A 27,788-nucleotide genomic window follows, 5' to 3' on the forward strand; every position below is an offset into this window, starting at 1 on the left:
TTATAGTTAACCAACAGCTGAGTCTGCTTGCTATATATTTGGTTCCCAGTAAGTTTTGCTGCATCTTGTACAGGCGAAGGATGAGTCAGCAGGAATAGTGCTTGGAGTGCCAGTGACAGAAAATTCCAAGAAGTCTAACAAAACACAAGCTTGAGCTAATTTGAAAGTGTATTCCTTGCCAGTGATGGCAAAACCTCCTGTGTTTCTCCTTTACTGTGAAGTGTGCTGTGTTGTCTAACAGAAAGTTTCCAGTTGGTTAAAGGCCCTAAACATGGTCAGAATACCTCCCTGTGACTTACTTGCTGGTATTATTATTATTATGATGATGATTATTATTGAATTTATATACCACTCTGTACCCGGAGGTCTCAGGGGCAGTTCACAGAATAAAATAAAAGTATAATACAGTACCACAAAATACATAATCAAAATAAAAAGAACAACCCCCCCCCAAAAAAAACCCCACCACATTTTACAAGGGCATAGGATGTCAGTCAAATCAACCAAAGGCCTGTTTAAAAAGGAACGTTTTTGCCTGACACTTAAAGGTGTATATTTGCTATATATGTTGAGATTTTGCAATCACTCAGATCTATTCCGGCTGGATTTCACATTGGCCACAGACTTTGTATCGGAAACATCCAATGCATTAATCAGTTGTGTGTGTTTGCATAAATTCTAACTTTCATCATCTGAAGCTGTAGGATTATTGGGAAGGGCTAACATAATCGAATCCCTGTGACGGGGTGAGCTCCCGTTGCTTGGTCCCAGCTCCTAGCAGTTCAAAAGCACGTCAAAATGCAAGTAGATAAATAGGAACCGCTAGAGCGGGAAGGGACCCAGGTGGTGCTGTGGGTTAAACCACAGAGTCTAGGGCTTGCTGATCAGAAGGTCGGCGGTTCGAATCCCTGCAACGGGGTGAGCGCCCGTTGCTCGGTCCCAGCTCCTGCCCACCTAGCAGTTCGAAAGCACGTCAAAGTGCAAGTAGATAAATAGGGACCGCTCCGGGGGAAGGTAAACGGCGTTTCCGTGCGCTGCTCTGGTTCACCAGAAGCAGCTTTGTCATGCTGGCCACATGACCCGGAAGCTGTCTGCGGACAAACGCCGGCTCCCTCTGTCTATAGAGCGAGATGAGCGCCGCAACCCCAGAGTCGGACACGACTGGACCTGATGGTCAGGGGCCCCTTTACCTTTACCTTTACAGCGGGAAGGTAAACAGCGTTTCCATGTGCTGCTCTGGTTTGCCAGAAGCGGCTTTGTCATGCTGGCCACATGACCTGGAAGCTATACGCCGGCTCCCTCGGCCAATAATGCGAGATGAGTGCGCAACCCCAGAGTCGGTCACGACTGGACCTAATGGTCAGGGGTCCCTTTACCTTTACCTATTACCTGCTTGCTTGACTCCTGCCCAACTTGATTTGTTAAATCTTGACTGAAGACAAGTTGAGAGGTGATAATCTCCCTTCATTGCCTGTCCCAGTAGTTGAAGTGGTGGCGAAACCTTTATAGAAAAAGCATATTCTCGGTCCCTTAGGGTTAGGAGTTATTTGTCAATCTCCAATTTGCTATTTTGGGATTAGATGGTCAAGCAGGCTCCAGGTACGCCTTCTGCATTAACACTCAAAAGCTAGACTTGTATTGTGCTGCAGACTTCTTTTAATGGTGATAGACTTCTCTATCACTTGGACCTGCCTCCTTAAAAACAAAGACCCATTTGCTTTTGGCTTTTATGTGCATTAAATTTTTTTGGGGGGAAAGGCTTTTGAATGCTGATGGCTTCAGTACTCACAAATCTTCATTGATTTTTACTGACTTGCTGTTGATTTTTAACACGTTTAAATTATAATGCTGTTTCAGATATTATAGCAGTTTATGTTTTCTGTTTTTATTGTCATCCGCTTTGGGGGTCTGGTCTAGAGTTAAAGTTGGGATAAAACCAGAGTGACTAAAGTAACAAATAATCTGTACTGTTCTTTGTGTCTCATGAATTGCTGATGAATATAGATTATATCCAGTGCCCATATTGCCAGAGAAGATTTAGTGAAAGTGCAGCTGATCGGCACATCAATTTCTGCAAAGAACAGGCAGCGCGTATTACTAATAAAGGAAAAGTGGTTACTGATTCTAAAGGGAAGCTTCCCACCCGAATGCAGGTGAATGATTATTATTTACTCAGATGAAAAATAAACCCTGCCAGAAGTTACCTAATTCCATACTGGGGATCATCAGGAAAGGGATTAAAATTTTAAAAGCCATTAGCACCACACAGTTATACAAACCTATGGTGCAGTCACACTTGGAACACTGCATACAGTTCTGGTCACTTCCCCCCATGAAGGATTGTAGAACAGGGAAAGCTTCAGAAAAAGGCAACTGAAATGGTCAAGAAGATGAAGCAGCTCTGCTATGAGGAAGGTGACAACATTTGCAGCTTTATAACTTAGAGGAAAGGCAAGTATTGGAGGACTTTATAGAGGTGTATAAAATTATGCATGGTGTAGAGAAAGTGGGTAAAGAAAAGATTTTCTCCCACTTTTAGAATACAGTTGTACCTTGGAAGTTGAACGGAATCCGTTCCGGAAGTCTGTTCGACTTCCAAAACGTTCAGAAACCCAAGCGCGGCTTCTGATTGGCTGCAGGAAGCTCCTGTAGCCATTCAGAAGCCGTGGAAGCCCCGTCGGATGTTCCAAAGAACGTTCGCAAACCAGAACACTCACTTCCGGGTTTGTGGCGTTCGGGAGCCAAAACGTCTGAGTACCAAGGCGTTTGTGATCCAAGGTACAACCGTTCTAGAATTCATCAAAATCCAATGAATGTTGGAAATGTCTGTATTGCTTCACACAAAACATAGCTAAATTATGGAATTCGCTGTTAGGAGAGATGGTGGTAACCACCAACCTGTATGTCTTTAAAAGAGAATTAGACAGATTAATGAGGGACAAGGATATCACTGGCTACTAGCTATGATGGCTGTGTTCTACCTCCACTATAAGATTCATGCCTGTGTGTACCAGGTGCTATGAAATGCAGGTAGGGAGAGCTCTGATGCACTCAGGTTCTGCTTCCCAGGAATGTTTGGTTGGCCACTGTGAGAACAGAGTACTGGATTATATGGGCCTTGGGCCTGATCCAGCACAGCTTTTATTTTCTTATGAACATATAAAAAGATGATCACTCAGCCTTGACTTAAATCAGCATTGGAATATCTGGTATGTACATTGTCTTTTTCATAGTAATAGGTGGGTAGACGCTAGATTTTCCTGGATGAAGTGAAAAAACCACAGCATTTCAAATCCTCTTTTTAAGGTACATTTGCAAACACCCCATGAGATACAGAGCTATTGATCATTACAGTATTTCAAGACATGGAACTGTATGACTGAGCTGTTCAATGACTGGTTTTTGTGTCTGTTTCAGTACAAGTCGCCACCAGTAAAGAAGATGCCTCCATCAGGAATAACGCCACCAGCCTCATCACGCTTACCACAACCAAGTAATGTCAATAAAATTGTTATTGTAGTTGCATATCAGGGATGCATGAATAAATACTGTATTGCCTCAAGGCTAATAGATATAATGGCTTGGATCCTGATTTTCTTTCCATGAATGGAACACAGCTTTCCTGCCACCCCCTTTCCTCTATTCCTGGGGGTTGAGGGATCCTTGGTATGCTATTACTTTATGTGAATCAAGGACCCAAGCCATTGCAATGTGCATGCAAACTTCTGTAGTCTTCAGGAGGTTGTTGGTCTGCACCTCCCATTATCCCTGGCATTTGGCCATACAGACAGAAGCTAATGGGAATTGCAAACCAACCACATCTGGTTTTCCCACCCCAGCTCTCCCATGGTTTATTGGTGTTTATCTTCGCAGCTGAAGAATTTCAAGTTGAAACAGAAGGCCAATGATATATACCTTCCCATGGAGCTTGTTACTTGCAAATGTTGCTACAGAGTTCAGTAGCAGGATTCATCTCTGATATGTGCAGACATCCCTGGGGAGCTGCTGCCAGTCAGTGTGTTGAGCTAGATAGACCAGTGGCTCTGTACAGTATAACCAGAAGGTGATTGAGTGAATGCTTTGAGGCTGCCTACTGTGATAAACTCTTTGTGTTCTTCTCAGTCACCACATTTTAAAAGATAAAAGATTTATTTTATTGCTTTAAAGGTGAGATGTAGAATCTTGAAAACAGTTGTGCAGTGCTTTCAGGCCTGTTACTAAGGCAGCATTACCTCTAGGAGAGTAGGAGATGAGAAAAAGGTACGCTTTCGATTCAGTGTACATTGCCTCTCCTGCCTTCTTGTGTTGCCTGTTGTGGTTGCTTCTTGTGGCCATTTAAAACTACACAAAGAAACTATGATGCTTGTTCGCCCTGACCTGAGAAGAACATTTCAGTGATTGGGTAGGAAGATGATGTATCAAACAGTGGGGAATGCTGGAAAACAGGCAGATTTAAAAACAAAACATTTGCATGGCTCTGTAAAATACATTAAATTATGACTTGTAGGGCGGCTAGCCTTGTTTGTGGTATTGACTTGCTTCCTGAATAATGAGTCAGCATGTTCTATTGCATAGAAATTTGGGTTTGGATGGGGAAACCTGGCTTGAAATCTGGTTGGCTATTATGAAAAATAGGATGCTGAACTAGAACTGTATTTTTTTCTAATACAGAAAAAGTATTTTTATGTTCATAGCCCCCACACAGCCTGAAGTCTTCTGGGTAACCCTGGGCAAGTCATTATCTTCCATGATTGCCCTGCTAAGATGATACTAGGCAGTTACAGGGTCACTTCGGTGCTCTTTATAGTGATTGACTCTGGACTTCGATTCTCTCTGCCTCAATTCGCGAATGCTTTGTTGCTTTCTCGGTCAAAATCTGCCCATCCTGAAGTTGCTGTTTACTCACAGCAGGGGAAGGTTGGGGAGACTCACAATTAAGGTACTTCACTGGGACTAATGCATACAGTCGTACCTTGGAAGTCGAACAGCTTGGTTCTCGAACATTTTGGCTCCTGAACGTCGCAAACCCGGAAGTGACTGTTCCGGTTTGCGGACTATTTTTGGAAGCCGAACGTCTGACGGGGCTTCTGCAGATTCTGATTGGCTGCGGGAGCTTCCTGCAGCCAATCAGAAGCTGCACTTTGGTTTCCAAATGTTTTGGAAGTCGAATGGACTACCGGAGCGGATTCCATTCAACTTCCAAGGTACGACTGTACTTTGGAGGAGGTGGCATGGGGAGGAGGATAACACCCACCCAGCCAGCAGTACTGCAGCTGCAATCCCATTTGTCAGCTCTGGCATCTCCTCAATTCAGTTTCATGCTGTGAAGTAAGAATAATGTAAAGCTGCTAGGCACAGAACTGATGTTTCCGTGTTTATTTAAAAAGGTACACCTGCAAATAAAATTCTGCCTTCAAGTGTGCCAGCGGGAAGTAAAATCCAAAGTTTGTCTCCAGCTCATAAAAACTCAACAAGGACAATCCCCCAAACAGGGTAAGTACACATTTAACGCTGTACGCATAGTATTTAGTAAACACATTTGAATACTTTGTCCTTTGTGGTGGTTGCTATGTAAAACAGTGAATTTTATAAATACGGTGAAAACCAGTGCAGCACAATAATATTTTGTTGAAAATCGCTAGGTTGAAAATCAGTTCGTCTCACACAGATTCTCAGGTGCTGTATCAATCAACATATTCTGTATATTGCGATTACTGAAAGTTTGTGTGGTAGAAGCAATGGAGGAACATCAGCAGGAAGCTCTTGATAGTCATTCCTAATTTGGGCTAACGGCCCCAAACAACTGCATATTTTTCTCTTGTACTCTAGGTGGCAGTATTTGATCTCTGCATGAAAAGCAGATAAACTATTAGCAGCAAGAGGGTTTAGGGCTTATATTTGAAAATAAATGTGACAGTTAAAAGAATGCTATGCAGAATATGTATGTGGCTCTGGTGTATTTTGAATTTAGTACTGTATAATGTTTGCTTGGGGCTGCTTACCTTCTGCCCTCTCATTTAGTTGAGCTTTGTTTTCCCTGTTTCTCCTTTGTTGTTTTTAAGTCTCTTCATGTTTAAAGGGGAAGAACCAAATCTAAAGTAGAGATGTTTATCTTTGGACAGTACGTCAAGCTACTGAACCTGGAATTGGTTTAAATAAATACCTATGAGGGACTTCAGCGTATGTGAGAGTCTAGTTTGTGGTTAATTATCTAACCAGAAAACGGAACCAGACAAGCAGCTGCAATCACCTGCCCACTGGAGCCCAAATGTGCAAGAGCTTCTCTGTTCACCTCTGTTGGTAGTAAACTGCTTTGAACATGGAGATGAATGCTTGGAACTGCCTCTTCCCCACTGAAGTTAATGGGGAAGCCTGCAGAAATTGAATTTCATGGGCACATCTAAGCACCTCTAGAATTTGGGATCAGAGCCAAATAATTTAACATGGCAAACGTTTGCATATCAAAGGTGGAAAACTACTCCCAGCTGGCAGGCCAGATCCCAACCTCTCCACCCAGGGTGCCATTTTGACAGGTGGGTGGGGCCAGCCACCTGTCGACCACCTGACATCGTGATGACACCAGTGACAGTTCTAAATGACAGCACACCTTCAGGAGGGAATGTCCTACTGCAGTTGATCCCAGTGAAACTTGTTGTCAGAGCTGATTTGTTGTTTAGCATGGTCAGTGAACCCTAATGCCCCCCTTCACACCCCAAGCACCAGTCCCCACTGGCAGCCCTGCTACATACAGAGAGACCTGTGTGTGCACAGCAGCTTATTGTGTGTTGACACTGAATCGAACCCTAAGCTTTTGTTTGCTTCTAAATTCTGCCTAATTGACTGAATTACTGTTATCTTTCAGAGGGTCCATGAAATCAAGGACAGTTGCACCTACTAATGTGGCACGGAATGCTGGCATAGGTATGATGGCGAACAAAAGAAAATCTTATAGTACTGAAAACTACTCAAACAGGTAATTAATGATTTTTGCCTTTCTGGAAGTATTTATGGCTTTCATATATCTGAGGATTAATGTCATTTTGCGGGGGTGTTACAATCACACTTAAAAAACAACAACAACCCAGCCTAGGCACTTGATTGGGAGAAGGGGATAACATCACGAATAAATACTGAAGGAATTCCATTCCTTGGAATGGAATACTTAAAAGAATCACAGGCACGTTTGGTGTGGACATGAGAGGGCCTTCTCAGTGGCTGCTCCCAGACTTTGGCACTCCCTTCCTAGAGAGGCTAGACTAGCTCCCTCCTTGTTGTTCTTCGGCCGGCAAATGAAGACCTTATTCCAACAGGCTTTTGGGAACTGACTGTTTTTTAAGGGAAAGGATTTTAATAGTTCTGTGCTTTTTTATTTTTTACTATCTGCATGTTAATAGTTTTCTTTTTTATATTGTTTTTATTCTATTATAGTTTAATTAAATTTTAAGCTACCTTTTATGTTTTTACATTTCTGTGTTTTATTCATGTTCCTGTAAGCCACCTTGAGTCCTGGTTCTGGGGGAAAGGCAGGGTATTAACAAATGCAATAATTATTATATTTTAAGATCTCTATCCAAGTAAGAGACTCAGAGGTTAACTGCTAGCACCTGCCTCTGCTTTATGTATAACACCTTGGACTTTTATGCTCTGCCCTACTCCAGTGTCCACAGAATTTGAGCTTACTTGTGTCCTTCTAAATATGACACAATCCAGACCCTTCCATATCTTTCCCCATAGGATTGGTTTAAAAATCAGGACTGTTATTCTGGGAAGAGATGGTGTAACCTTTCCTTTCTATAGAAGGGCAGATTAGGGCAGCTAGTAATGGCTTTATATCAGCTGAAAGATCATGTAAGGCATACTGAATATCACCTCCTGATCTTCCAAGGGAGCCTGATGAGGTTTCCAGTTAGCAGTGCAAGAAGTGTAGAATATCCTGATCAAGGAACTTCTATTTCATGTTCCATTGGGCCCTTAGATTTGACCCGAGGGCCTCTTAATTTGATTCCTTCAGTTTATTCCATTCGCCTAAGGTTCTCAAGTGCTAGCATGGAGCTTGAGTTATATAATCCAGCAAGGAAGTATTGTGGGGTTTTATTTTATTTTGTAGTAAGAAGGCCATGCTTTTGGAATGATAGTACGTTACTGGAAAACTATTGTAAGGGAAAGGTCAGAATGAATGCTTTGCAAGTCACGCATAAACCATTAACATTTATCTAATCTCTGTAATGTTCTCCATTTTGAATGTTCAATGGTTGATGAAGAACTGGATATGACAGTGGAGACTGCTCATCTTCTGTCAATGGAGCAAGTTCAAAAAGCAATGAGGGAAATTCACAGTTACCAAAATTCTGCTACGAATGCGGCGCCAAATACCCGGTGGAATCTGCAAAATTCTGCTGTGAATGTGGAGTTCGAAGAATGGCTTTGTGAACACCTTCTGTAAAGCAGGATAAAAGAGATCCCCTCTGTTCGCTATGGCTGCATGGAATTCTGCGCTGTACTTACTTTCTCATCTGAACTTGTGCTAAAACACCGTAGTAATTTTCTGAGAGCAATTCTTTTTGGTTGCAGAATAATTTATATAGATATAAATATACTGTATATAATTGATAGGTACCTGAAACTGTGCCATTCAAGAAGGTATTCTTGAGACACTGTTGGAAATACCTTTAATGGAGTGAATTAACTCAAGAAATAGGAGGGGTGTTTTGTTTTTTGTAATCTTGCTATGTATTACTGTATATACTTACATGGTTCTCGTTATTCACCCATAATAGTGTTAGCCCTGAATAAGTTCGTCCAATAAGGGAATCTATTGATGAGTAGGGTCTCATAAACCTTACTAACAAACAAAAAAAGGTTCAGATTTACTGATCTCGTTTATGATATTCTTCTACCTGATTGGCATTTCCTTCTTAATCTGCTTTCAAAACATGTTATAATGTCCATTGTACAGATGCTTGTGTGTGGTACCAGATTTTCCCCAGACAATTTTCACATTCCTTTCTTTAAATATAATTATTAGCTTTGCAAAATAGTTCACCTTCATATATCTATGGAATCAATTGCCAATGGCAGCTTTTCCTGCAAACCTCCCTATAATGAATGGAAGATATATAAGTGGTACTTTGAATCTCATCCTTTCTCAAGCTTCTCCTACACCTCTCTCCTTTCCCATTATTTGTAAAGCCCTGCTCTTTATTTTGTAAAAACAAGTAAAATCATAAACATAGTTTTAATGTTTGTCCAGTATGGTCTAAATTATTATGCCCACTTTATAGAGTTTTGTGGCTATTGCAATGATGGCAATATACAATAGAAAAAGAACCACTTGTTATATAATAATAATTATAATAATTATAGTAATAATTAGTAGAACAAATGAGTTCCGGAACACGGTACCTAAATAATGCTTTTTCTTCTTCTTTGCAGTATCTTTTGCTTAGGGGTTTTTGGTACCTTCTGCAGCCAAATCAAAATAAACCGGCTTCACGGGGAGTACATTGATCCACTGGAGCCCTTAACCTATATCAGTATTGTTGTTTGTCTTAGTAATAGCATACATTTTCACAGAAATTGTTTTTCCTATGGAGAAGAGCCCTCATTTCTGCCTTTCTTAAAAGCATTTTGACCTTTTTGGTTCCTACAGCTATTTCTAAGCCGTGGTCACATCTTATAAAAAAACAATTTAACCTGTCAGCTGGGCACATTGTAGGATTTGACCTGACATTAATCTAACCTTTCTTTCATCTTTTCAAATGATGTGACTAATGGCAACTGGTTGATCAAGCTACTCTTCCTGCTTCAACTTTCTAGGATGCTTGCTGGTGGTAAATTGAAGGTCCCTTATTATTAGAGTTAACAAATTCATTGATGTAGGATTGTTATTTGTGGGTCTTAAGTTGCTCAGAAATGAAAAGTACAATTTTAAGTGCAGTATCCAAAACCTTGTTCTGTGACCCAATTTTCAGTTCTATACAATTGGCTAGTATTCAGCCATTATATAATGCTTAGTTGATGTGCTACAGTGGCTGAAAGTGGGGGAACTGAAGCAGTACTGGAGAAGATGTCGAAAACTTCATTGAGGCGTCACTATTATGCATACATAGCTCACATTATTCTCCCTCTTTTCTTAGGTGTTCCTTCCAGATATATATATCTTTGATTATAAATACTTACATTTTTAATGGCGGGGGTAAATTCAATATTTTAGGAAGTTGCACTTTTAAAGTTTAAAGTTTTTCATTAAATAAAAAAACTGGGCCCAATACATCATATTGCTTCCTGATGAAATCACTATAACGGGCACGATCAACCTAAACCAGAAATAATTATGTGTGTTGATTTAGTACTTGAAGGCACCCTTATAAAATCTTAGAGAGTGATTGTTCTGTGTGATGAGCTCGTCCGTATGATAGAAATCAAAAAGGCATCAACAAACCTAACCACTTATAATGAAAATGTTATTGACGTTAATAGAGAATCACATTTCTGAACCAATCGATGACATTGCATCATTTCATAAGAGTTCTCTGTCTTTAAATGGTGGTGGTGAATCTATAAAAGAATCACTTTAAACATGCAGTAACATTTTGTTTCCATTTGAAAGGGTCTCCCCCTCTCCCAATCCTCAGAATACTAAGGAAAACAATAGTTTTTCAAAACATTCCTTTTGCCTTTTCATTTACTAGAAAATCTCATAGAAGTTATATTACACATCTTGTTTATATGCTTGAAATCTTACTTTTAAATACATGAACGTTATCCCACAGATTTATATCTCATGTAAATAATGATACTGATATGAGCTCAATATATTTAAGAATTCACTCAGGGTTGCTTCAGGTTACTTTTAGCCACAGTTGACTACACATTTGAAAATGTATACCTTGCATTGCCCTAATGGCAGAGCAGCACAGAGATCAGAGATTAGCATCAGAAAAGCTAATTTGTATTGTACTTAGTGGTGGAAATCTAGTGATCGATCTTTGGTATTCCACTTCATTTTTTGTATTTTGTGAAAGAGATGACGGGTATGTTGGGAAATTTCTGAATGATCTACAATGGACCCTTTTGAGAGTCTTGTGTGGATTTTGCTTTGTTTTGGGTGAGACTTCATATGCATCCTCATTCACCAAAGATCTCAAATATTTATGTAACATAAATGCTTTCATGTGTTTCCACAGATGCGTTATTACACCTACTTAACAATACGGATTTCTTACTGCATCTGCCTGATCTTTTAATATATTGTATCCTCTCTCTTTTGTAACTGTCATCTAATTTCTAGTTATGTGACCTTTTATTCTTTGCTCTGACTTGTGTTTTGGATTTTCCTAAAGGTTTATTCAAATCATTGCGAAAGCAATCTGTACATGCTTGCTGTATGTTATCCAGTCCTTTGTTAACAATAAAGCAATTGTTGCATACATATTGTATTATTATTATTCTTAATCTTGCATAGTAGGTTCCTTTGTTTTGTTTCTCTGGCAGCACCCTTGCTGCTAAGTTATTACATAAGCTGTCAAATCCCGAAATCTTTCTCAATACCTGGGGGATGTGAACTAGATGTGGGCAAGCTACTTGACACTGAATCCTGATGGGGCCAACATAGTGGTCTTTGGGCTTGTCACACTATTGAAAGGGTTCATCCTTTCCCGATCAAGCAAGCTGAGAAAGTTTACTGGGTATTCGTGTGCAATAGAAATTATTAAAGTATATAGTGTGCTATTAACTGGGTCCCTGCAGGTTAAGCTTATATGCAAGTCAAACCCCCAATGTTTTGTTATTTAAAATATTTATGTTTTATTAAATATACAAAATTGTTTACATCAAAAATCCATCCAACTCAATATAAAAGCTATACACACAATTTAAAGCAGCAGCATCAATGAGGAAAGCAGTCAAAGATCAGTTACAATTAAGAACAAACCAAACAGCCACCACTGATTGCCATTAAAAACCTTGAAGATTTTTTTTTGTATAGTCAGCATGTACATTTTCAGTAGGTTGGGGGGGGTGTCCCCCACTAAAAGTGGGCCGTGCAAGCCCAGGATCAGAAATTGGGGGAATCCAGAGAATGACTCTGAACCCAACCTTAGATTTTGGAAAGGCTTATATGGCAGTCCTCTACCCAGGTAAAAAAAAAACCATTTGCATTGCACCTGGAAACGCACTGGAAAGAACACAGGTGAGTTAATACTCCTCTACTATGTATATTTGCTGTGTTTAAGAAACTGCTGCTAACACTTTCCTTGTGCTCAAAAGACCTCCATGCACTTTCTTGAATAATAATAATAAAATCCACATGTAAGGGGGAAGGCTTACAGAGAACAGCCTCCCCTCATCAGGACGAACTTGAGCGAAGGGTCATATGACAAGAGCCAGGAAACGGAAAGGGAGTGCCGGCCCTCGAGCAGCATCAAAGAGCCCTTACTCCATGGGCAGGAAGAGGGGGAGAGGGAAAGAGGGGACGGCAGTCAGTCGGTCAGCAGGCCATTCCCCCCAACACTGGAATTGAGGCGTCGGAGAAGGGGGAGGCACTTCACAGTTCCCAGGCTCTTGTGTTGATCTAAGAGCGGTGCAGGAATCTGATTGGGAATGAGCAGACATGGAACCTTAAGCACCCCACACTAAATAATATGCACAAATAAAAACATCTGAAAGACAACCAGAGGTGGAGGGTCGTTACTCAAGAGTAGCCACAACAACCCTGACACCACAGAAGTCTACTCCCCTATTTCAGTGCTTGTACAATGTTACAATGGAGAGCTGGACTAGTGTGCCTTACTGGCTTGAGCAGGTGGGAAATAAGAATAACGGTAAGCATGAAACAGGATAATTCAGGTCTGATGCACAGGTAGGCTAAAACACAGCTGACAACCTATGGACTGCAACCCTCAGTTGTTCCTCCTCAGTGCTGTGAAGAGGGGGGGGAAGAGCCAGTGGGGAGACATTACCCAACCACAGCATAGCTAGAGTACCGTTGGCCCTCTTTCTAGGTGCATCCGTTCTGTAGGATTGCTGCAGAAAGTCAGACAACCCAACTACAGGAGTAAGACAATCTAGTGACATAGGTTGGGACACCTGGCTGCCTTCCTGGTGGATCTTCCGTTTCTCATTGCAGCAGCACAAAGGTACATCACGGGGCACAAAAGGAGGCTGGCTGGGCAACCAAGGAACTACCTCTACCATGATGATATACAGAAGAGCCAGCAGAGAGGCAGGTAAACAAGTGCTGGCCATCGCAGAGGGAGGAATATAGGGAGGCCACCCTTGGGCTCAACTTGACTACAAGAAGAATACGTAACTTTTAACAGATATCAAACATCTTCCTAGAAACAGGATGTTATGTACTAAGACATTTATACGGGGCTTTTTTTTCAGTGAGAGCTCACTGAAATTCAGTTCCAGCATCTCTCAGGTGCGCACTATTGCCCTCTAAGAGGATGAGGGAAGCATTTATGTTGAGTTCTGGCACTTCCTTTTTCTTGAAAAAAAGCACTGCATTTATAGCTATTAACTATACATGTTATAGTAGTGTTTTGTTTGCATCCCAAAATTATTTAGCTTAATCCCTGAGAATGAGATCATGGTTACATTTTTTTGGCTTTACGGTTGTTGTTCTTTAAAGAAGAGTTAACAACTGTCTGCTTCCAGGCAGGTATCTTTCCCTCAAGACTATTTTCTCCCACAGTTAATGCTAGAATGCACTACAAATATCATTAGACAGCAATAGAGATACAATATAGGAGACGGCAATATAGATACTTTTAATACTAAAAATAGTTCATAACTCTGCAATTTTATACACGACAAATATAAGAAGCACTAAAAAATATATAAAAAGAGAAATATAAAAAGTTCTGAAGAGGTGTGCATGCACACGAAAGCTCATACCAAAATAAAAACTTAGTTGGTCTTTAAGGTGCTACTGAAGGAATTTTTTTTTATAAAAAGCATTTGTCAAATTTAAACATTCTAGCTGTAAAATGCCAATAATTTTTTTAAAAGAAAATCCAAATATTTTAAGTTAAATGGCTGTTTGTTGCATTAAATGGCTGGTACCCAAGAAGTCAATCCCAAATTTCAGCAATTCCTGAGTATTCCTGCAAGTACCTTTCCAACCTCCACAAAACAAAGCAGCAGTACTTTCCTCATATTCACAGTTTACCTCCTAGAAGCTACCTATTCTTCCTTACTACAAACCCCCAAACCAAGAAATCATACTTTTCATTCATCCTTTTTCCCTTCCAAGCTTGCCTTTGGTCCTAAAGTAGTTTTGAAATTTATTAAGTACAGTATTAGTAACTTAAGAAATCCCTCGTAATGACTTTTTAAAAACAACAACAACAACAACAACAACAACAACAACAACACAATGTATTAAAAACGCATAATTTTCTAAGTTCCTTTGTAATTTTTAAAGTGCTTCATTGTTTCAGTTGTAAGTTTAAAACAGTTGTCGGTTTAAATAATATATTTTAAAGGGCACGTACAGGTTTTAATGACTGATGAAGTACAGATTGCAGTTCTCCAGTCCATCGGTCAGTTCTCTGCTTCCACTGGTGTTGAAAGTTTCCTTGAAACACAGAGTGCCTTGACTACAAACTTCCAACTTTTGCCTCTGTGCCCCCTCTTCCCAAGAACAAAAGAACAGCAGTCCTTCTCAGGGACTTGGTGCAGAAGATTTGCATAAGCAAAGAGGAGATAGTTGCAGTGCTTAAAAGTACAGGTATTTTTGTAGAAAACCAGGTGTGCTCTGAAAAACCAGAGCATTGTGTAGTTCATAAAGCTTCACTTAATTGTAACAAGCTTTCAAATGCTTCATCCTATTCCACTTAAGTCCAACGTGACTTCAGCTGACCCCAACATGACTTAAACTGAGAAGTTATGTCCTTTATCAAACATTGACGACAGAAATTTCTGATATATCTTACATTTGGACATGGGTTGTTTCTTTGTTGTGTTTTGCCAGTGTTGTTGTTACAGTCCTATATTTTTTTAAAAAAGAATTGGCTGTTAAAGTATATATAGATCATTTTTTTTGATTGACAATATGTCAAGTCTGTACACAAAACATTTTGAAATTGGTAGGCTTAAGAATATACTAGCTACATTTTAAGCCACTACAAAACAAAAAAAGTTGTAAAAGGTCATGTGTAGGCAAACTAAGGCCTGGGGGCCGGATCCGGCCCAATCACTTTCTAAATCCAGCCCACGGACAGTCCAAGAATCAGCATGTTTTTACATGAGTAGAATGTGTGCTTTTATTTAAAATGCATCTCTGGGTTATTTGTGGGTCGTAGGAATTTGTTCATTCCCCCCCCCCAAAAAAATATATAGTCTGGCCCCCCAAAAGGTCTGAGAGACAGTGGACCAGCCCCTGCTGAAAAAGTTTGCTGACCCCTGTACAAGCTGTTTTGATAAATCAGCTAGGGGGAAAAGCAGTTAAGTGCTATGCAAGTAACAACACTAGGAAAATGATGGATATGTTATTGAATCAGCAAATTCAGTGTCAAATCTTCCAGAAGTAAAGAAGGGTGCACAGGTGTGAGGGGCAAGTAAAAGTAGCTGAAAGGAAAGAAGCTGCGAAAACAAAGTTCTCCTGCAGGCATACCTCAAGCATTTCCAATGTCATTTCTGAAACCTCCTTCATGTTATTCTTTACACTTTTACTGAAGTTACATCTCTTGGGCATTGTTTGAAGATGGCATGCCAGAGTATGAATGTCTATCTTCTGTAAACAAGAACAAAAAAAGTTAATGAGTTGGAGTGCTATTAGGCTTGATACAACTTTCTTACATACTGATCCTTCAGGCTCTTGGCTCTCAAAATTGAATAAAATATTCAATATGTTGATCCCTACGCCCCATTTTTACTTCAGTGTGGAGTTTAATTCCCAGTCTCTCCTTTACACTACTTTCAAGTGACACTGACACTTTGCTAGGTCTTCTCCATTTAATGCTGGTGCCTCCAATAACTGCTCTGACATAAAAAAAAAGTTAAACTTTGCATGGGACTGTTTCTTTTATATTGGGTATTCCTGTGCAGCTCTAAGGCCAGCGGGCGCTATCCAGGTACCACTTTTCACAATGGCTTGGGCTAATTTAAGGTTCTGTTCATAATGGTTTTTCTATTTTAGTATAGACATACTGTATATATATATCGTACGCAGCTCTGATACTTTATGACAGACGGAGAGTATATATAGGGTTGTAATCAACTAAGTTTTATGCAAAGTAGACTCAATGGAATGAATGACACTAAGCTTTCCATGTTTGTTACTTTAAATGGGTCTAGTCTAAATAGGGCTTACACTTGAATGCTACCCTATATTTATGAATAAATTCAAATATTACAATATTTCTAGGGGTGCTTCCTTCCTTCCAAACCCTAGTACTATTTACTGCCTGTGAAACAATATAAAATGCAAATAGAAAGATAAACGTCAAAATGCCCCCATGAGTTGTAAAAATGCTTTATCATGCCTTTATAAAAGCTCAAGCCATTTGACCAGGCTGGTCATGCCTTGGTCATGCTTGTCCATGCTCTACTTAAAGCACATCAGTTTCAGGCCAAGTATAACCAAGTCTGGAAGGACAACACACACTCATCCTGCTGATACCCTGAGCAGGTCACAGGCAGGGAAAAGGGAAGCAAGGAAGTTATGGTGTCTTGCATAGTTATGGTATCTTTCCCTGCTTGTGTTTGATCCACAGAAACTAAGGATACAGTATATACTAACTCCAGAAAAATCAACATTACCAAATCTGAATTGCAGAACACTTCTAGTCCAGTTGTATTCACCTATAAAAAATTAGAACAAAGGGAACAAGCATGTTAATTCAGATGTTTCTGCATTTCTCTTTCCAGTGTACATAAACCCACTGTTGTATAACCAGTCAATGGCTTGTGCACATTACTGTGGTCAGTTCTGAAACTCCGTGAGAAATGTTTGTACAAGTATTCATTCGCAACTATCATTTTGTTGGGCACTGTCAGGATTCCCTTTGGCACCATCCCACACCACTTCCCTACACACCTTCTCGGGTGTGAAGCTCAGCATAAGGTGCTCTCTTGGCAGTTTCACCAACACATCCAGGAAACGGACTATCAGAATGGTGTCTGGGCAGATTTTCACCGAATCGGCAAAATGCCCAGAAAAACCTGGATGTAGGGCAATTTCTTAAGCAAAATGTTGTAAAAATCCAAAAAAAGCCTGAAGACTTTTTTTTGGGGGGGAGGGGTAGATGTTTCCAAAAAAAGGTCAACGATGTCTCAGAATTGTGACATCCTTTCCTATTGTGCTTGCTCTACAGAAACTACAGGTGTGTGTGTTTTGTTTTTGTTTTTTTAAAAGCAACATTACCTCCATTGCATTGCAGAAAACTCTACTGGTGTTAGACCGCTTACATCCAGCATATTGTTCAATCTCCTTTTCCTATAAATTAGAATGCAAGTAACGACGTTTAAATTTAATGCTTCTGCTTCTCTTTTTCCAGTGTAGTAAGTTCAATGCACTCAATGATTTGACCATGTCCCTGAGATCCACTGTGAAAGTCTGAGAAACGTTTCTGCAAGCGTTCATATGCGGTGATGCAGTTTCCCCTCCATTTGGTTCATCAGCCTGGAGTAACTGATCTGCCTTGCTGGGTGCATTACATGTAGACCATATGAAGTCAGTTGGATACAACAGCATTTTATGCCCAAAGCTCAAGAATAGATTAATATGTTTGTTTGTTTTTTCAAAGGAAGACATAAAAGAAGTAGTTGAAGGGGGAAATACATGCTTGCCTGCATACTTTAGCTTCATTTCACATTTTAAAAAACTTTTTGTTCTTTCAGCATTCCCCACCCACCCAAGTATCTAGGTCTGTACATGAACACCACAAATGTTGTAATGCAGGACTTTATTATGATTCTTTGCCAACCATATGAGAGGACATCCTGGAAGCACTGTATTTTGTCAACTGTTCCACAGTTTTGCATGTTGTTATTCCTATGGAACTTCCTTACTGTTTTAGTAGGGAACTGTTTAGATTGACTGTAAGCATGTTTACCCAGAAATCAGAGGGTAAGACTTTCCCATTTCCTAGATCCACAAATAAGCATTTTAAGTATGGCACAGGGGAATTCAACTGGATACTTTGTTAGGTAAGGGGTAGCTAGCCTTTTTTGGCTAGCGTTTTTTTTGGGGGGTGGCATCCACTCTTGGCAAACTCTACAAGAGAACTTAACATGATCCTGCTGGATCAGGCCAACAGCTTATCTGGTCCAGGAAGATACAAGCAGGACCTCAGCACATTCACACACACACACCCCTCCTGTGGATTCCAATAGCTGCTATTCAGAAGCAGACAGCCTCCAGCTGTGGAGGCAGAGGATGGCCACCATGGCTAGTAGCCATGAGACTTATGCTCAATTCATTTGTCTAATCCTCTTTTAAAGCCATCCAAATTGGTGGTCCTCCTATGAAAATGAGTTCTATGTACACGAGTTCTAGTGTTGAGGGAGGAAAAACTGATCTCTGTCCACTTTTTCCCTTGCCATGCATGATTTTATGAACTTCTCTTACTTGCCTTTTCTGTAAATTAAAAAGTCCTAAATGTTGTAACCTTTCTGCACCATGGAGTTGCCCCACACAAACCAACCCAATAATTTTGGTTGCCCTTTTCTGAATGTTTTCCAACTCTACAACATCCTTTGAGGTGAGGCAAACCGGCACTACACAGTGGTCGTACCACAGATTTAGATAACGGCATTACGATTTTCAGTCCCTTTCCTAATGATTCCTAGCATGGAATTAAACTTTTTGATAGCTGCCACACCCTGGGTCAACATCTTCATTGAATTATTCACTATGATTCCAAGGTTTCTTTCCTGGTCAGTCACTGCCTGGTCAGTTCAGGCCACATGAGCGTTATTATGTGATATGGAGGGTTTTTTTTTACACCTACATTTACACTTGTGGTGCTGTGGGTTAAACCACAGAGCCTAGGGCTTGCCAATCAGAAGGTCGGCGGTTCGAATCCCCACAACAGCGTGAGCTCCTGTTGTTCGATCCCTGCTCTTGCCAACCTAGCAGTTCGAAAGCACGTCAAAGTGCAAGTAGATAAATAAGTTCCGCTCCGGTGGGAAGGTAAACGACGTTTCTGTGCGCTGCTCTGGTTCACCAGAAGCAAGCTTAGTCATGCTGGCCAATTGACCCGGGAGCTGTCTGCGGACAAACGCCGGCTCCCTTGGCCAGTAAAGCGAGATGAGCGCAGCAACCCCAGAGTCGTCCGCGACTGGCCTTAATGGTCAGGAGTCCTTTACCTTTACCTTACACTTGTTTACATCGAATTGCATTCGCCATCTTATTGTCCATTTGCTCAGCATGCAGAGGTTATTGCGAAGCTGTTTTCAATCTCTTTTTGAACCCCTTATCCTACAGCTGCAGTCATTTACATTAATCATATGTATACCACAATCCTTTTCAAGATTAATCCCATCATCCCAATCACAGCATGCTCCAAAGCAGAGACCAGGAATGAACAAAACATTCCTTTTATTGAGTGCATGCAAACACTCAATGAATACAATGCAGGGACCCCCAAATTTCGGCCCTCCAGATGTTTTGGACTACAATTCCAATCTTCCCCGACCAATGGCCCTGTTAGTTAGGGATCATGGGAAGTGTAGGCCAAAACATCTGGAGGGCTGCAGTTTGGGGATGCCTGATACAATGGTACCTCTACTTACGAATTTAATGTTTTCCGAACGCACATTCGTAAGTCGAAAAAAATTGTAAGTCGAATCCCATAGGAATGCATTGGGAGAAAAAATTCGTAAGTAGAAGCAACCCTATCTAAAAATTCGTAAGTAGAAAAAATCCTATCTAAACCGCATCCAAGATGGCGGACAGAGCTCCATTCGTAAGTAGAAACATTCGTAAGTAGAGTTATTCGTAAGTAGAGGTACCACTGTAGTTTAAAGGTAAAGGTAAAGGTACCCCTGACTGTTAGGTCCAGTCGCTGACGACTCTGGGGTTGCGGCGCGCATCTTGCTCTATAGGCAGAGGGAGCCGACGTTTGTCCAGACAGCTTCCGGGTCATGTGGCCAGCATGACTAAGCCGCTTCTGGCGAGCCAGAGGAGCGCACAGAAACACCATTTACCTTCCCGCCAGAGTGGTACCTTTTTATCTACTTGCACTTTGACGTGCTTTCGAAGTTTACTAAGTCAGTTTATCCTGCTTAAGCAAACCATATCCTAAATTTCTGTAAAAATAAAAATAAATTTTATTATTTAGACCCCGCCCATCTGGCTGGGTTTCAATCAATTACCTTCCTGTCATGCTGCTCTAAAAAGGCAACCTCTCCATCTAAACAGAAAATGACCACAAGGCAACCTGTAGCAAGTACAAAACAAACTTTGGCCCACAAGTATTTAAGAAGATCCAGTTTTGGTGTCTCAGTGCTGCAATCTTTTCCATTGTGAAAGTTTGCTAATTATTCATCCCTTGGCAGTTAAAATGTTTGCTCTATTTTCTACATTTTGGCACAGAGATGCCAGGCAACAGATGCACCAGAATGATGGGAAAGTAACTTGCAAATAAGCAAGGAAAAACCCATTTCCCTAGAACAAAAATAGAGAAAGGATTAGCTTCTGGGAGGAAAACTGTAGCTGCTTCCTAGCAACCTATTATGGAATTTTGATAACAAATTAGGTATTGTAATAGATTGGATCCAGACATAAGCTGCAGTCCTAACCCTACTTACCTACCTGAGAGTAAGCTGCATTGAACGGTGGGACTTACTTCTTAGTAGATATGGTTAGGACTGCACTGTAAGTGAGTTGAACTAAGATCCTATTGATTTCAATGGTGCAAATTAGTCATGGTTTAACAACAGTGACTTAAACGGAAATGAAGTTCAACTCACTAAGTTTGGATCCAATCCATGAATTACAGCAGTTCTGAAATCACTTCAAGACATTCAATGTGAACTCAGCTACCTGCATGTTGGATGCCAAACAAACACTGTAATCAGAAGCATAGCTTGTTTTTTCAGTATTAGAGGTAAACACTGGCAACATCCCAATGACAAATTACTGTTGACTCAAATCAGCAGCTGGGATGGTAGAGGGAAACAACCACAAGGAATGAAGATGCAAGTTTCCAAACAAAGCGATGCTAATGCAAACCAGCAATTGCAGCATTATATGCATTTGTTAGTATGTTATTATCAGTTGAAAGAGGCAGGCTTGAACCCCATAGCTGCCAAGTTATCCCTTTTTTTAAGGGATTTTCCCTTATGCTGAATAGGCTTCCTCGCGAGAAAGGGGAAAACTTGGCAGCTATGTTGAACCCTAGCATCTCCCATTTCTCCAAGTGTGTACTAAGGACTGGTTCTGCTTTCTCTTCTAATGCCACTATTGCATCCGGTCTGATTTTCTGCCACCAATTCACCTGTCATAGTTCTTTCAAAGAGAACATTTCAGTTTTGCATGGAACTACTTCATAATATAATTGCCATACATTCCTATGGAGGAGAGAGAAGTATGGTGGCTCATGTGAGTAGACTGGGGGGAGGGGGGGGAATACTCAACAATTCAATGTTTGCCCAGCACTGGCCATTTTCAAAGCCATGGCATCATTAACTTTGTCTGTTCAAACCAATCCAAGTTTGTTGTTATCTGTTGCTTTAACCACTGGCCTTACTAAATCTTTTGCCTGTTTAAATGGTTTTATTGTTATATTGCTGTCCTGCGAACTCTCTGACTGAAGGGCAGTATGCAGGTGTAATTTATTACACAAACGATACCATATATTCATAGATTCCCACATAGTACACCTTATTTCTATATTTCAAGACAACGGGACTACTAACGTCTCTATTGGGAATGTTTTAACATTCAGGGTCTTAAAATTGCTCAGATAAATACATATATTTCTCTCTCTCTCTCTCTCTCTCTATATATATATATATGTATATGTATATGTATATGTATATGTATATTAAATGTTACCTACCAGGTGGAGAATGTTGCGAAATAGATACCGTTCATAATTTTCCAGGATATCATTCATGGAAGTAGATGAATCAACTGGTACCAAAGCTAGGAACAGTGGCAGAATCCCAAAGATATACCTTAAAAAAGCTAGATTACAAAATTACATTGAATTACAGCTTGTACCAAGGAAGTTATATGCTCAGCTGACTATGGTAATATGACTTAATATTAAATAGTGATGGGTTGGAGATATGTAACAGATTACTGCTTGATAACATTATTCAGATTTATACATTACAGAAGCAGGCACTGAGGACATAATGAGAGCAATGCTATGCTCATTTACCTGGGAGAAAGTCCCAGTCAACTGAGTAGAACTTACATATGTGTAGACATACATAAGACTACACAGCACTGCATCTATATGTTAATTTTTTTTAAGGGTGGAGCAGTGAGTCAGTGTGTCTGGCTGTTATTAACCAGAAGGTTGGTAGTCCGAGCCCACCCAGGGCCAGCTGTGGGCAGGATTCCTGCATTGCAGGGGGTGGGACTAGATGACCCTCTTTCCCTTCCAACTTACAATTCTATGATTCTATTTCATGAAAAATACCCAAATGGTTTACAACAAAAATGACATAAAACCATATAATAAAAACCATATTAAAAAGCTGAAAACAGATTATCAATTAATCACTGGAAATATCTATACTTAACTGCCTACATAGGCCTGGTGGAACAGTTTTCAGCAGAAGGTGCCACCTGAATCTATGTGAGCAGAGCCTTCCATAATACTAGACCAATGGCACTAAATCATGAAGGTGGAATTCCTTTTATCAAATTCCATTAAAGGGGAAATTCACAAACCATATTTCCTTTGGGCATTTTAAAGTTGGTTTATTGTTTAGCCTGCTCTACTTGGTTTTAAGACACTTCTAAGTGTTTGGTAATTAAGTATTGGGTAAATTTTATTCCCTTACTGCAGCAAAGGTCCCTTAGGGCAAATGGTGCACTGCCCCCCATCAAACTCAGACTATCCTCAGCCAGCCCCCACTTGCTTAACTTCACACTTACAACCAGTCCAGGGGATGGCACTGGCTGGCAGCTTCCTTCTCCTTAGACTCAGTGTTGCAGATTCAACTACTGTAGTAGAATTCCCACCAATGGAAGCCCACACAAAGACTTCTGCTAGAACAATGAGGCTCCCCTCCTGTCCTCCCGTTGTGTGTACCTTACAGGAGGACGAGAGGACAGATTGTTCCTTCAGGCAAGCAAGAAATGCTTATGTCGATGGAGCAATATGCCCTATGTTGAATTTCTCCCTCAGTGGAGAGCAGGGCCGGCGCGTCCATTTAGGCGAACTAGGCAGCTGCCTAGGGCGCCAAAATGGAGGGGGCGCTGGCCCGCCGCCACCCGGTGCTGCCTGGGGCCACCTCCACTGCACCTGTCACCTGTTAAGCAGCTTCAGGGCGCTATCCTGAGGCTCTGGAGAGTGGCCTGAAGCCGCTGAACAGCTGACAGCCGCAGTGGAGGCGGCCCCAGGCTTGTGCTCCCCACGCAAAGCTCCGGAGGCGCGTGGGGAGCGCGAGCCTGGGGCCACCTCGCCGCGCCTCTCAGCTGTTTTTTATTTTTCTACTTTTCCCCCTACTTTTTATTTTTTCTATTTATTTATTTTATTTTTTATTAATGGGGGGGGGCACCAGAAGGTGATCTCGCATAGGGTGCAAAAAACCCTAGCACCGGCCCTGGTGGAGAGAAAGAATGGAAAACCATAATTTAGCTGGCTCTGTCATCAGCTCTGGCTCCATCTATGGTTGGTTTTCTGCTTTATTCTGCCCTTCCAGTCCCAACAGGCACCAGCCACCACGGTTATTGCATATTGTTTTTTTCGGCACGAGCAGCTTTATTCATGCCTATTGTAGCTTGCCCTGGTATCCATGAAGATGAAGGGTGGTTTAAAATATTTCAAAAAATTATTTTTAAAAACAAATGACTCATGCATCACCCACCTGCATTTATGGACAAAACCAGGCACTATAGATAAGCAATGGAAACAACAAGCAGGGGAACTTTCCTGTTATTTCTTAACATTATCACTGCTACACAGCCAAGGGTGGAGGTAGGAAGAGTGGAGCTTAGGGCAAGCCAGCATGGTTTTGCCAGTCAACAGGAGGAAATGGCAGCAGAAAGAAATGAGCACATGAACAAGCTTGCGAGCAAAAAAGTGGGGAGAGCTATACAGTACAGGGATTCCTTCGCTGAACAAGGTGAGTTGGGACGGTCTACATAAACTTCCGCAATACTTTTTTACAGTCTTCACTTGGCAGCTTTCCCACGCTAGTGGGCAAAGTCTGCACAGTTCTGGGAATTAGCAACAAACAGTGCTGCTGCCTGGCAACCCTATCTGTCTCTCTCATTCCTCTTTACCCATCTAAAGTGAAACATCCTGCAGCAAAGAGGATACAGAACTGGTGAAAAGCCTAAAAGTGGGATTTTTAAAAGAGCACCAGCCTGGATTCAAGTATAACCCTCTCAGATTTTCTTGCTAGGGATTGGGATTCTGCTAAAAACTACTGCAGCTGGTAGTCTGTGAAGGATCCAAAGCCACTGGAATTGGGGTGTCTAAAAATGGGGTGGATTTTTAATGCCACCCTTAGTTTAATACCTATGGCCTGTGCGTATTAAGGAACTAATGACAACCTGGAATAAGTACATGGAACTATCCCATACTGTTTGCAGTATAAGAGTCATCCTAAATGGACGGCCAAGATCATTTTTGGGAAGGATCCCACAAACCCTTCTGGAGAGACAGAAGAGTCTCATTTTGATACCCTTATGGACATTGCAATTCTTAACCTTTTTATTATTATTATTTCTTTGTTGCGAGAAAGTCAACTAAGGGGTCACCATCTTTTGCAACGGTATCTTTTTAAAAATCGCTTTTGGCTGGTGCTTTACTTTTTGGGTCGTCCCCGGGTCGGGAAGTTTTACGGGAAAAGAAGGCGCGAATGCTGGCATGCCAGCGGCGGGGAGCACCTGCAGGAAGAAGCGAAGCCCCGCGCCTTGCCAGCTGGAATTAAGCCCGACGCTCTCGATATTTTATCGGCTCCGCGCGGCGTGTGGATACGCCTGGCTTCCGAAGACTTGGGAACGGAGTTAATGGCACCCTTCGAGGGCGGGGTGACACTTGGCTCCAAGGACTCGCTCGCCCCAACGTGCCTCGCCTTGCAAACAAATGTCCTCCTCCACTCCCTTGCCTTTGTCTCCGAGATATTTCGGATGTCTCTTCCCAGCGCTGCTGGGAATAAGGCGCTTCCAGTTTCGCTCTGGAAACGCTGGGAAATTCCCTCCGCGGGCCGAGGGGATAAAAGCGCGGAAGCCTCTCACGCGGCGCGCAAAGCTCGAGAGACGCTAAGGTCGGAGGCGCAGCAGGAGGAGCAGGAGAGCGCGTGCTCTGGGAAAGCGCAAAGGTGGGTTGTCGGGAGAGAGACGCTGCGGAGGAGAAGGGGCCACGGGGGCGACTCGGGGTCTCCGCTTCCCTCTCCCGTCTTCTGCGGAGGGTCTAAGAGGCGCCGAAGCGAAAGGGTCGGCGAGCAGGGCGCGTGCGCCCGTGACACAAGGCCGAAGCGGGCTATGCGCGCGCAGAGCCTCGCCGCCGTCTCCTTACCATGGAACATGGTCCGCGCGGAGGGAGTTTGTCGCTCATGATGGTGGTGGAGCCAGGCTCGTGCCCATCGCGCTGCCGCCTTGAGGCGAGACCTCGGGTGCCAGGGGGCGGGGGACGCGAGCCGAGGCTGAATATGGCCGGCTAGCTGCGCGAAGCTTTCAGCGAAGGTTGAAATAAAACGTTCAACAAACACAACTGGCAGCGGCTCTTGGTTTGTTTTGCCTCTCAGCCTTCGTTTTCTGGGGACAGCAGGCAGCCGAACCCGGGAGGCTTCTGACTGGCTCCAATTAAGTTTCGCTTTCCGGCGTAGCCACTAGCCGCGGAGGGCTCCAGTCAGCCAGTCGGTCAGCGAGCGTGCGGCGAGGAGCCCAGGCGCGCGGCGTCGGCGTCCCACCCGCCTGTGGCCAGGGCGCTGCGGTGTGGAGCTGGCGCAAGTCGCACGCGAGTGCAGGGCTTGCCGCGCTGCTCCTTCCCGCCGCTCTGGCTGGGCAGCACTTTTCCTTCAGCCTCGGCCCGCTCGCTGGCGCGCAGTGACGGAGCTCTTGAGCGCTCCTCCGAGGTTCCTCGGCGAGAGGCGTGGACGGAGCTGCGGGTGGGTTTTTGCATGGTGCCGGCTGAATGGCAGAGGAGGTGGGATCAAGCGGGTCTCCACTCCCAGCAACGCCATGGGAGCGTTTGCGGCGGAGGCAGCCAAGAAACTTGGGGCTTGGCGGCTGGAAGGAAGGAAGGAGCCATTCATGGAGATGCCAGCGAGTGTCAGGTTGGGTGGGGTTTTCTCCGAGGGGGCTGGGAGGGCCTGAGCTTGGAACTCGGGTTCTCATTTGCCAGAGATGAAAAGCGCAAAAAAGAGCTTTATTCGGAGTGGCGCTGCTCTCTTTTTGTTGGAGGCTTGGCGAACTCCTCGCTCTTTTCCTGAGACCAAGAAGCTTCCAACAGCGCAGAGGCTGGTGGGAGGGGAAAGGGCTGGCCTTCCCGCCTAGGGAAGGTTCCTCGGCTTAATGGAGTTGTACTCTGGCGTGGTCAAAGGGGGGGGGTGAGGAGGACTTTGGGCAAGTTCCCCGGAGTCACTTCTTTCCCACTGCCTTCTGGTATCTGGACAATCGGTTTCCCTGCTTTCCCATTTATTCCCAGTCTTAAATTCAGTTCTCCCCATTTCCAACTCGGACCCGCAACCTTGGATGCTCTGGAGCCATAGGTGCCGTGGCCCTGGCACCCAAATTTGTGGGTGCCTGGCCCCATCATGCGGAAGGTGGGTACTCGGGCACCCAGGGCCCCAGAGACTTGGCACCTGTGCACCTCAGTTTGCAATTAATAGAAGAACAGTCGTCATGAAAATTCGCCAGCATTTTACTGCATATCCCTTTGTTACACACATTTTTCTATAGACTTTTATAGCCCCCCCCCCAATATAATGCATTTTGTATGTTTTCACATTTTTATGCAGAGTTTACCCTACTTATATATGCATTTTTCTTCCAAATACTTGGCTGGAGAACTGCATTGTAAAAATTATGGGAAGTTCAAATTCCAAAGGATGCCCAGTGCCTCCCTTGCCTTGTTATTTGGGGCAGTGCAGATTAGGTAAATTCACCTTCACATGCAAACTGAACTGAGTTTCTCACCAATTCCCACTTGCGCTCTCCCTCTGAGCCCAGTTTGCTCTTGCCCCTCATGCTTGCTTCACACTGTGTGCATGACCTGAGAGTGGAAGGTGAACAGGCAGTGAGTGCCCATGAGGAGCCCCAAGGGGTGCTGGACTAGAGAGTGCCCCCTCTGCAGGGCTGTGGGACCTGGCAGGAGCCCAGTGATGAGAGACCTGGGCATGGTGCACCTTGGTTCCTTCCTATTCTGTGCCACCCCGCAGATAACAGCTAAAGGTTAGCAGATAACAGCTATAGATTGCTTTAAACGTTTGTGCCAAAGTGCAGGCAGGTGACCTAACGACGTTTGGTTCTGCCAGAACATTATCTTCAGGAGTACAATACTTGAATGAAAATGTGCACATATCAGCAGCTTATCGGTGAGCTGTAAATATGAATGGGCGTATCATCAAAACTTTCTTTAAAAATGTGTTATTTAGGACAGATATTCACAAAAATGCTGATGAATTTGCATGATGAGTTGTTTTGT

At 42.5% G+C, this 27,788-nt stretch overlaps 2 protein-coding genes across 4 annotated transcripts in view; one reads left to right on the forward strand and one right to left on the reverse strand.

The window, feature by feature from the left end:
- Positions 1 to 11,431, forward strand: part of ZC2HC1A (zinc finger C2HC-type containing 1A) — a 30,738-nt gene extending 19,307 nt beyond the window's left edge. The window contains exons 5-9 of the mRNA XM_035124926.3: positions 2,005 to 2,153; positions 3,418 to 3,493; positions 5,388 to 5,493; positions 6,863 to 6,973; positions 8,262 to 11,431. Of these exons, the coding sequence (XP_034980817.2) occupies positions 2,005 to 2,153; positions 3,418 to 3,493; positions 5,388 to 5,493; positions 6,863 to 6,973; positions 8,262 to 8,430 (611 nt within the window). The 3' untranslated portion in view covers positions 8,431 to 11,431. The remainder of the gene's footprint in view (positions 1 to 2,004; positions 2,154 to 3,417; positions 3,494 to 5,387; positions 5,494 to 6,862; positions 6,974 to 8,261) is intronic.
- Positions 11,432 to 11,780: 349 nt separating this feature from the next.
- Positions 11,781 to 26,177, reverse strand: IL7 (interleukin 7). Of its 3 annotated transcripts, none has more exons than XM_088675634.1 (6): positions 25,659 to 26,177; positions 22,014 to 22,141; positions 17,372 to 17,443; positions 16,768 to 16,809; positions 15,620 to 15,739; positions 11,781 to 12,590 (listed from the first exon to the last, which is right to left on the reverse strand). In XM_088675634.1, exons 1-6 carry the CDS (start codon positions 25,666 to 25,668, stop codon positions 12,480 to 12,482), a joined length of 483 nt encoding a protein of 160 aa, XP_088531760.1. In that variant the 5' UTR covers positions 25,669 to 26,177; the 3' UTR covers positions 11,781 to 12,479. The 3 variants fall into 3 exon arrangements, with proteins under 3 accessions (XP_088531760.1, XP_088531758.1, XP_088531759.1); XM_088675632.1 differs by lacking the exon at positions 11,781 to 12,590 and adding an exon at positions 13,754 to 14,993; XM_088675633.1 differs by lacking the exon at positions 11,781 to 12,590 and adding an exon at positions 13,754 to 14,993 and having other exon boundaries at positions 22,014 to 22,099; positions 25,659 to 25,774.
- Between the last annotated feature and the right edge of the window lie 1,611 nt (positions 26,178 to 27,788).

The sequence above is a fragment of the Zootoca vivipara genome, chromosome 8 (genome assembly GCF_965207765.1).
Source record: "Zootoca vivipara chromosome 8, rZooViv2.hap1.1, whole genome shotgun sequence".
Lineage (NCBI taxonomy): Eukaryota > Metazoa > Chordata > Lepidosauria > Squamata > Lacertidae > Zootoca > Zootoca vivipara.